We start from the raw sequence: 10,550 nt of genomic DNA, 5'->3' as shown, positions 1-10,550 counted from the left end.
TATGCTGATTTTTTCAACAGGGATGTTGGTGTTATATCTTTCAATTGGATGTTATAAGTTGCACTGAGTAAATACAGCTGGATAAAACAAAAACTGTGTCCATCTTCTTTTTAGGCTGCAAAGCAACTAAATGTGATTATTTTAAAAGGGGTGATTGTTTTCTAAAACCACTCTATATATAATTAAAATCTTTGATATATGCAATTTCCTTGGTGAAAGTTCATCTTGGTTCGATTTGGCAAGTGACTACATAATCACTTCTAAATGGTCAGCCACACCTCTTCCTGTATCAGCTGTCAATCACGCAGACAGCATGTCTGCTTCCAGAGCTCAGGTGCCTTGTGGACTGCTGTTGTCAAGCGCAAGCATCAGAGCACTCGGAAATGTGAGAGTCTCTGGCGGCCGACAGAAGGCCACTTTAGGAGATGCTATCTCGAGGACCCAAACACCCGACACACTCACTAGCGCACAGACACACACCTTTGTACAGACACTGACACATTTGCACCTATGCACACACACATAATGCTCTTGGGCGTACCTGGATGATTCAGCTTAAGTTTTAGGGGTTTGGGCATTAATTGCATACTCGGACATAAGACCAGAACTTGAATATAGTATGTTAGCCACGGTTTCTTTCAGATTGTTTACCCTTAATATAATGGAGATTGCCCTGTGTTTTGAGGGAATTAGATATCAAAATAAAAATTTAATTATTATTAAAGGTATTATAATGAAAGGTAAAAATTGTTATAGGCTATTTATATAGTGTTTGTAATATATCCGTTTCACGTGAAAACATTATGTGACTCGTGAAACTCAAAACCATCATTTATTCTACAGTTAAAGGTGCCATCATTCAATACTATTGTACAGAGGCATCCATAACCCACTATAGTCACTGATACCCCTAAACCTGTACATATGGCATGTTTGTGTTGTGGCCTCTTTGATCAGGCCTTGGTTTTAATGGATTTTTCTCCTCCTTTTGGCCATGGGACCAGAGAGGGCAGGGATATAAAATGGAGGGGTGGAAGGTCATTTGAACCTTGTGGTTTTGGAGCAAAGTGCAAGACGACAGAAGGTGTTCTCCTTGTATTGAGACATCACTCTCTCACAAGGACAGGAAGTCTGCTCTCCCCCCTCCTTACAGATATACGCATCTCTAGACCATTAACAGATCCCATGCGTTAATGGGCAGTATTGTAGCAATAGATGCATGGAGTTAGGTATCCAATACTGAAATCACAGTGATTAGCTTGCCACCTCAGAACCAAATCAGACTCCCTCCTTGGTTGAAAAAAAAAGGCTTTAATGAAGTGGACGGCATCACTGTACTTTGGCACTTTGGCCCTAAAGGCCCAAAGTGTTTGGTTACTTCAGAACCTTATGTGGAGAAATACTAATGTGTTAATGAGACTGACAGTAGTGGTTGTAGAAGTTAATATTGGCCAAGATGAAAAGTTTAATAAAGTTTTGACTTTTTTTTTAGTAATTGTGAAAATACTAACCTTGACATTTTTAGATTTGAAAGTTCTCTGTCTAATGCATCAATAAAAGTAAAATTTGCAGTGGTCAACTATGACTGTTTCCATAGTGCCTTATTCAAAACCACGATTTGATTATGTGGTTACATCATTGATACAAAGCATTCAACCCATTAATGCTTGAGATATTAATTGTAGTATTAAACGCTTTTCCAGGTGCGTGAAATGGTTGCATACTGTAAAAGAAATACTATGCCACATTATCCAGCAAGTTGTCAAAAGCTTCCAAAGTTTTGTCTACTTGTATTACAGTTGTTTTTAAAATATTTTTTGTCTCCAAAAATATATTCAGAGGGTAAAGGGTATTGAGCCTTAAGTAAATTTAATTTTCCACAGGTTGAAATCCATAACAAACTATTTCAGTGACAGGAAACCATTGAAAAACATTTTTAAAATCATCCCAAGATCTGAGCGAGGTTTAAAAATACAAATTTATTAAAAAATATAATTTTATGTTACCTGTATTCAGCGCTCTGGCTTATAACTTAATTAAAGCAACAGTCGAGACGTTTTATTTTTTTCTTACGTTTAATGTTAAAGCCGATTTGAATGTGTTGTTTGACGTTTAACGTTTTCTAGAATAAATTTTTGAAGTGACATCTCTGTTTCACTATAGCTATATGACTGAATTGTTAGCTAATCGCTGCAGTCGAGAGTAGTAAAAAGTGTAAAAAGAGATGATCATAACGTTTTAGCTTGTTTACAAACAACTGATTTTACACTGAACGCTCGTCGAAAATTAAACACTTAACCTTAAGGTAATCCCTCTTCGTTATCCTCGGGCAAATAACGTCAGTCGACATTATTCCTTTTTGGAAAAACAATTATCAAGCTTTATAAAACTTTTAATAATTACGTGTCTTACTTAGTTAATATCTTATTAGTTGCTACCTCTGCGAGAGATAAAGAATAGCAAAACATCGTTTGCCACGTCTTCAGCGGCTGAAAGAATTAAATTAGGTCAAGAGTCTGTGAATAACAGAGCTAAGAGCAGGACCCAAATGACAACAGACACCTTCTTAAGTTTCATACTTTCAGTGGAAACTGTACCTTGGCCTAACATGACCTCATAAAAAACAAGAATTAACAATGATATAAAAGAATGAAATAAAGAATGTGTTAAGAATGAAATAAAGAATGTAACTGTTGTAATGACAAAATCATGTTCTTTTCAGAGTAAACGCTAACGTCTAGATTCTAACATCTAACGTTTTAAACTATATATAAACTACTCACTCGTGCACGCAAATTATTCAGATTGCTTAGGACACAAATAAAAAAATTCTAGAAAAAAATAACTAAATAAAAGTTTGCTGTTGAGCTCTCACAACCACGTAAATGAATCTCAGCTATTCGTTTTAAAATGCACCTTCTTTGTAATGCCTATTTGCACTGACGTTTATTGATACTTTAGTTCGCTGTTAGGCAATACATTTCCGCGTTTGTACTTTTTTACAGAGTTAGAGGATAAATCCTCAGGTGAAATAAGCCGCCCGTTGGGGTCTGTAACCCTGAGACTTAGTCCGAGTATAATAGGCTTGGTCATCGGAATTTACTTTGTTTTCCGGTGAGATTTTGTTGGCTTGCCATAGATAATTCCTCAAGATCATGCGACTCTAACATTTTTAATGAGACTCACGTGTTTAATAAACACCCGTGAGTCTGACCTAGTTTGCAATGATATTTAGGCTATAACTGATTCAATAGCCTATCAAAACTACAACAACTATAGCCTATATAACGTTCTTAAATGGATACAAAGTTACTAATACAAAAAAAAAGCCAGGACACAAAAGTTTTCTTTTGAAGCAAGTGTAAAACGGAAAATTTAATGACACTCGATAAAAGATGTAAATACTGGTAGTATAGCCTACTTAACTGGCCAGGTTATACTGAAAACGATAAAAAAAACTAAAAGGAATAAACATACAAACATGCGTTAAATGTAAAATAACCAATACGTTCTCTTAAATACGTTTTAATTGGTCATGTTGCTATTAGAGGGCCATTTAAAATTCAAAGGCATGCATCAATAATCTATCTCTGGCGGAGATGTAATAATAATAATAATAAAAATGTAAACAGTAAAACATTTGTGTTATAATTTCCTGTCGTGTGAAGACAGGGTGACTGGCACTGGCATTTCTGCCAGCATATGTGATGCACTGAAATCGGGGTATAATATGCTAGGTGTTATTATTTTTATAAAATTTGGTACAGCATACAATAAATAAAATAGGCTTTTGCATAGACATACAAGCCAGCTTCTTTACTGACCGATAGCTGAACAATGTTCTCAGCAAAACACACAAAAAGGCCGATAATGTTTGTTATCAAAATTTAAGTTGGGCCGTGTTGTCTGTTTTGTTAGAGCTATACTGTGTCCCCTGTGCAAGGGTCTTTTCTAAGTCATATCTCATCTCATATCTCCATCAAACAGGCTGAAATACTTGCTGGTATTTGAGAAATAAAAGTAAGGCGCGCTACCTCCAGGATACACGACTGGTAGAGGCATTGGAAGCATGCACCTTCCGAGCAGATTATTCTCTTTATATAAAGCGGGGAGCGGTACCGTCTTTCCAATATCACTGAAATCGCTAGTCGGTCCCTCCAGTTCAGTAGACAGTTGTCTTTTTAATTTATTCCGTCGATTCTGAAACCAGATTTTGACTTGAGTCTCGGTGAGCTGCAAAGAGTTGGCCAGGCACGCGCGCTCCGCGCTGCTCAGATAGCGTTTCATGTCAAACGTAGATTCCAGTTGGAAGATCTGTCTTTTTGAAAATATAGTGCGCGTTTTCTTTTTCGTCATCAGTTTATTCTTCTTGCCGTTGTTCTTGTGTTGCCTGTCATCGCAGCTGTCCGTGCTCTCGCTGCGCGTGTCGACGGGTTTGAGCACATCCACGGTTCCATCTCCCTCTCTGTTGACTTTATCTGAAAGCCAGGCAGATGCTATTAATTTTCTTTCAAACATTACAGTACTGCTAGTAACACATTATAGCTGTTTTGTGTCAAAATGAAAAACAATGTTCTTACCAATGGTGTGCAATCCTGCATCTGACTCCAATTCTTTGCATTGATCCTCGCTGCCTCCGGGATGATACAGACAGCCATCCCGACACACTACAAGAGATGTCTTTGAATGACAGCTATCAAAGTTTCTGCTACTCGACTTGGAGTTGAGGATGTTGTCAATGGTAAACTTCAAAGAAGCGGGTCGACATGACGCCTCCTCCTTGCTCATATTCTCCGTTAGATGCGGGGTCCTTGTTGTCCGTGTCTCCTTTTTGCCGTTTCATAAACTAATGTCTCAGTTCTCCGAGCACCATTGCTCCACGACGTGCAGTGCTGCTGCGTTTGCCTAGACTGTTAGTCCACTGACCGGAAGAGCAGGATTCCCCATCGTTTATTGGTCATGAGAATCAGACAGCGCGGCGGCCAATGGCAGAGGGGGGTGGGAGCTAGAGCTCAGACCTATCCAGACATCTGGTACACATATTTCAATATATGAACTGCACTGCTTACTATTTTTTTTAATGAGAGCTCTTAAGAAAAGGAAAGAGTAAGAGGCCTATTTTGCGACCTTCCCCAGCTCGTTTGATGATGCTTGTGGGGTGTCAATTCCAGAACAAAGGGAGGTCAGTGTAGCTTAGGCTTTGACTTTTTCAGATGAACTTTCAGTTCCCAATTAAGTTAATTATAGCAACTTTATCGTTAAAATAATGATTTTGCTTCTTGCACTTCATGTGAGATTATTCCGAATGTTGAAAAATGTGTACTCTGGTCATTTACCAAAGTTTCGCTGTCTTTTGCATTTAGTATTTCAATAACATTTTTATTTTGTGGCAATGCAGTGTTTGTGTCAGAAACAGCTGTATGATTATTTTGAACTATCTTAGCCGTACAATGGCTAGTCTATTACAAAAATGGAAGACATCGACTTAAGTGATTTTCTAGTTATTTTAAGTCGTTATTTCTGGGGCATTTAATAAATTAGCTAATTGTTGAACATTGAAAGCATACATGGATGATAATGTTGTAATACATATTATTTTACTGAACCCTTAGTCCGTAGCACAATTAAAATTTCATTTAAGCATCCAGGGCATGCAAATGGACCCTGAAATACATCTGAAATCATTCTAAACTATAATGATATGATTTTGTATGACTTAATGTAATAAAATAATGTTGTCCTAAAATTGCTAAATCATATTTTCATATCATTATTCAGTAGTGAATATTTTATTGCCCGGTAGTCGCGGGCCATCTTTGTAGTGAGTATGGGATTTATTTGTGAACCTGTATATGTATACAGTTGATATTTAAGCTTTATTCGTTTAAGTTAGGCCTATATTATTTTGTGTAAATTGTACATCTCCAATTCAGCAGAGTGTTTGAATTTAGTATCGCGTTTTCTGTTGTATTCTGGCAAGAACGGACTGCTGATAAGAGGGCCTTTTTAACCACACCTTTTTCTTTGTGAATAATGGTGCTGCACTGATTTACTGCTCTGAAATTAAATCATATTTTTCAAAGGCAATACCCCAAGAAGGCCTAATCAGGTTAATCTGGACACCTGTGGAAATATATTTAGCATGGTACATATAAATGAATATTGGTTTTCCGCTGTCCAGTAAAGTCTTGACGTCTTCTAAGCTCATAGAAGTAGAACTCATTTACAGGGAAATCATACTTGCTTTAACGTGATTCGTTTATTTAAATTTATAATGTGAAAAAGTGACAAAACTTACAAATCGGTGTTTCTGAATAAAAATATATTTGCACAAAGCAAGTGTTGCCCTTATATTGGTGAGGGCCCCCATGCACAGAAGACTATATTTCATAGAAAGGTAACAGTGACAATTAACTCAAACTTGTCATTTTTCTTGTGATCTTGTGATAGGTGATTTCTTTTCTTTGGATGCAGGAGACATCAGTAGGCCTACTACATGTTCCAGCAGGATATGTATAAATCAGTTATTGCACCATTCAGAAACATTATTGATGATTGTCATTGGGCCACTATTGTCAATATACATCGGACAATATAGATCAGACAAGGCCTGACATTGGCGAAGTCATTAAATTCATTGAATGAGCAAAGGGCGATAATGGATAGTTCACTGAATTTGAGAAGCCCATGATTGGTGGCGAGACTTGAGACACGTTAAAACTGAGAGTCGACATGGGTGTCGTTTTATCGTGGTACAAGATGGGCACCCGTACAATCCGTTGGGAGCTGTGGTTAAAATTAACAGCCTCTAAATCCGCGGTCAGTTGTCTTTTCCATTTGTTTCTGCGGTTCTGGAACCAGATTTTCACCTGCGTCTCGGTCAGGTGCAGGGAGGCCGCCAGGCCTGCGCGCTCAGAACTGCTAAGGTATCTCTTCATGTCGAAAGTGGATTCTAGCTGGAAGACTTGGCTTCTACTGAACACAGTTCGGGTCTTTTTCTTCCGGGCCGAGCCTGCCTCGGAAGTGTCGGGACCAGAACGCTCATCGAAAAGCTGTCGAGCGTCCTCACCCTCGTCACCCACACACTCGCTCGTTTTTCGGTCCACTGCTCCATCAAGAAGCTCAGGGGCCACTGGGGTGTCCCTGTCGCTTCGGCAATCTTTACTGGAATGGCGAGTTTCTTCTTTTGGACCTGCTAAAAGTAATGATTAAAGGGACGTATAAGTGTTTAAGAAATGCATGTTATAATACTGTAATTGATCAGACGGATGTTCCCAAAGTGATATAAAAATCTGCTCTCTAGCTCGTAATCAGAGAGTTCCCTTAAGTGCAATAGGCTATTGTGTGAACTCAGCCAACTCTCTCCTCGTGGCTTTCACAGCTTTACAGAGCTAACGAATCAGACAAACCAATTGTACCGTTAAGCCTTTAACGAGTTTGGGACGTCTTTCATTGTGACTCGGCTGCTCCGCACTTTCCAGTTGCTTTTGTTGGTTTTACTTAATGAGGCTTAAAACTAATGTGGACCTGCCAGTAGCATAATTGGTGCTGTACACTAACACGGAAAATAATTATTCAGTTGGGAACTAATAATGAGCAAGTCAGCCTGTTCCATCAAGAAAAAAGCACAGTCCATTTGAGCTTGTGTTCTCATTTAAACTAAGTCTTTAATTTAGATACCACTGTTCAGATTAAGAAATCTCTATATTATTTTGACTTACGATTTTTTACTTAATTATGAGGAGTTTTGAGCAATATCCCGCAACTTACTCTCTGAGGTTTCCCGTCCGTACCAGTCCAGGGGTGATTGTGCGCTCCGACACATCTCTGTCTTGAAGCCTGTGCTGGATGCTTGACTGCACATTTCTTTGCGATGCGCTTTAGTGCTGGCCTTAAGAACCATCTCTCGCTCCGTGCCATCGTTATCCTTTAAAGGACGGACGGACTTTTCTGTCCTACAAGAGCCAAGTAAATTCTCGATAAAAAACGACGAGCCCCTGGATGTGGTGGAAGTACGCTGTTGTTGGCTTTTGTCATGCATTTCTCGTACAAATATAGGCTTTCAGTGACAGCAATAACCGGGTGATGCGCGAATTCTAAGCAAAAAGCATCGTTTCCTTCCTCGCCGAATAATATCCTCGCTCAACCATTGCTCCAGCATTAAATCCTTATTGCGTCCACGGCGCCAGTCCAGAGAGAAGGGGCTGTAGTAAAGAAAAATCCAAGTCAAGTAAAATGCTTAACAAGCGGAGGACATTCTGCTATTGGACGAGCACAATAGCAAATGGGATTATTTGTAAAAGGGTATTACCGGCTCCAATTCGACTTCGCTTTTGATCGTGCCTCAGGGTCGGTGGAACCCCTGTCACAGAGAGCTTTATTTGGGTCAATTAGGGAGCAAATCTAAATACAGATAGTGGATCATCGCATCGCGTCAGCCGGGGATCTCGTAGAATCGGATGCTGCTCCGTCTATTGGTCGGATCGGTCGCTACATCACAACGACGTTACAGCAAACGCCACTGTTTGACAATGAGACAGCCTTCTTCGGGGCATCCCAGGATATGTTGTGCATTTAAATATGTCAAGTAATATGTTTACACCACAGCTAAAACATTCGGGATTTTTTTTTTGGTAGGCCTACTCGTTAGGATTTGTAAAACACTAAGCTTTATCAAGCTTATTAGATCGCTTACGTTTACCGACTCATGAAATTAATTTTAAAATATATGTAGGCCTATATAATTTTTTCCCCGAGCGTTAACAGTAAATTGCAATAAACGTGTTCCTGGCCCTGACAGCACACTAATTGGACAAATACATTGTTGCATTTGGTTTTTCTGTTCAGATCGGAGACATGTGGTTCCCTGGATATTTATTTGAGAGCATATGGCATTTTTAAGAACTTGTAGTCATAGAAATAGAAAAACAGAACTTATCAACCGTTTGAAATAATTTAGATTGTTAAAAAAAGTTGATTATTACAAAAATATGTTAGGACCCCAAGCTGGCACGAAATAGTAATATCGATGTCTTTTGGCCTGTTAGGCGCCATAAAGCATGAAAACAACGTAATGGCTAATTCTTTTTCTTTAAAATTGTAAATGGATAGCTGTTACCTGAGTCTTAAAAATGAGCCTACTTTCTTTGGTGTAACGTGATATTTGTCTTGCTTCAGTTATTAAATAGTATATTTATCTTAAAAGTAATTTTAAAAACCATGTGATTTTATCACGACAAATATTTATAAGCTATTTGACTAAACATTTTACAACCTAGTTTGTGAATATCAAAACCTAAATTATAGCCTACTACATACAAATAAAATAATTATGAACTTTTATAAACTATAAAGTGTATTTTTATTTAGTTTGTTATTGGTTCTATTTTATTTCAAATATCTGTGATTTGACGTCTGTGATCGTTACAGTTTCTAACTTATTTCAGTAATGATTTAGCGAGTACACATCCTAATCCTCTTCCGTACTTTTTAATGAAGAAATAGAGAGAAATTGAGAACTTTGTTAATCCTGTAATTTTAAATGTTAAGTTACCGCTGGGGAGAAGCATAAAACACATTCAAATACACACAATTCTATATATACATATATATATATATATAAAATGCAAAGTGCAATGGTGAAATTCGATTCCAGCATTTTGAAAGTGAGATTATATGGACTTTTCCTTGATGTTTATGACATTGTTTTCTACTGTCTTTTTCAGCGACCTGTTAAATTAATTTTATAATAATTAATTTTATAATAATTATTTGACATTATTATTGGGGTGAACTTCGTATAGTTGCATATTTATTTTAGGAGTTTTTTTCTTTGTTATTTGTTAGTTTTTTTCAATTTTTTTTAATAAAGACATTGCATACGTGAAGGTGAAAGGTAATACCACTACTACTACTACTACTACTACTACTACTACTAATAAGAACAATAATATGTAATGATATAAAAGACCTACAAGCACAAAAATAGGGCAAAAGATGGCAGCTCATTGCATGTTATGTTATATAGTTGTTAATATTATACATGATAATTAAAGTTAATTTCGTCTGATGGAAAAAAAGTATAATAAAAATTGTGTACACATGTATTTTAAGATTTACGTTTACATGGAAACGTAAGAAGCTTGACATTAGGAGTTTCAGTACCTTAAATCATATTGTTGAAGCGCTAAATGTTCATTTTTTTACGTCACTGCTATTCATTATGGGTTTATAAAACAGATTTTCGAAATTGCTTTTTAAAGTGCTGGTTTGTATTTTCCCAAAATGAACAAATTTAGAAGAATCTAACTTTATTTATATTTAAGGGTGCTAGTTATAAACATTTTTGTCAACGGAGTGGCGAATATTCTTGCTTCTCTTTCACAAACGAACATACAATAGATAAATAAAAAGTTGTTGCATTCGTTAACAGTTTGTAGTCATTGTGAAATATTAATTTTAGCAAAAAACTAGTCGAGTAAATAAGTCTTTTTTAGTTTTTTAACTATTATTAACACACACACACACACACACACACACACACACACACA

The 10,550-nt window shown here is 37.2% G+C and overlaps 2 protein-coding genes across 3 annotated transcripts; both read right to left on the bottom strand.

Annotated features, from left to right (window-relative positions):
• Positions 1 to 3,534: 3,534 nt before the first annotated feature.
• LOC107556514 (homeobox protein HMX2-like) lies at positions 3,535 to 4,929 on the bottom strand. Its single transcript, XM_016239651.1, has 2 exons — positions 4,581 to 4,929; positions 3,535 to 4,478 (listed from the first exon to the last, which is right to left on the bottom strand). Exons 1-2 carry the CDS (start codon positions 4,786 to 4,788, stop codon positions 3,964 to 3,966), a joined length of 723 nt encoding a protein of 240 aa, XP_016095137.1. The 5' UTR covers positions 4,789 to 4,929; the 3' UTR covers positions 3,535 to 3,963.
• A 1,312-nt stretch (positions 4,930 to 6,241) lies between these two features.
• Positions 6,242 to 8,386, bottom strand: hmx1 (H6 family homeobox 1). Of its 2 annotated transcripts, XM_016239649.1 has the most exons (3): positions 8,312 to 8,386; positions 7,771 to 8,204; positions 6,242 to 7,195 (listed from the first exon to the last, which is right to left on the bottom strand). In XM_016239649.1, exons 2-3 carry the CDS (start codon positions 8,039 to 8,041, stop codon positions 6,600 to 6,602), a joined length of 867 nt encoding a protein of 288 aa, XP_016095135.1. In that variant the 5' UTR covers positions 8,042 to 8,204; positions 8,312 to 8,386; the 3' UTR covers positions 6,242 to 6,599. The 2 variants fall into 2 exon arrangements, with proteins under 2 accessions (XP_016095135.1, XP_016095134.1); XM_016239648.1 differs by having other exon boundaries at positions 7,771 to 8,386.
• Between the last annotated feature and the right edge of the window lie 2,164 nt (positions 8,387 to 10,550).

The sequence above is a fragment of the Sinocyclocheilus grahami genome, unplaced genomic scaffold (assembly GCF_001515645.1).
Source record: "Sinocyclocheilus grahami isolate Dianchi unplaced genomic scaffold, SAMN03320097.WGS_v1.1 scaffold571.1, whole genome shotgun sequence".
In the NCBI taxonomy this organism is placed as follows: Eukaryota; Metazoa; Chordata; class Actinopteri; order Cypriniformes; family Cyprinidae; genus Sinocyclocheilus; species Sinocyclocheilus grahami.
This window is presented reverse-complemented; position numbering and strand designations above follow the sequence as displayed.

What these genes read in the sequence shown, in the direction of transcription:
- LOC107556514 (XM_016239651.1), bottom strand. Translation starts at nt 4,788, where the DNA reads ATGAGCAAGGAGGAGGCGTCATGTCGACCCGCTTCTTTGAAGTTTACC. An exon ending in TGCAGGATTGCACACCATTG is followed by an intron (nt 4,479 to 4,580) that starts GTAAGAACATTG and finishes CCTGGCTTTCAG; the next exon opens with ATAAAGTCAACAGAGAGGGA.
- hmx1 (XM_016239648.1), bottom strand. Translation starts at nt 8,041, where the DNA reads ATGCATGACAAAAGCCAACAACAGCGTACTTCCACCACATCCAGGGGC. An exon ending in CGGACGGGAAACCTCAGAGA is followed by an intron (nt 7,196 to 7,770) that starts GTAAGTTGCGGG and finishes CATTACTTTTAG; the next exon opens with CAGGTCCAAAAGAAGAAACT.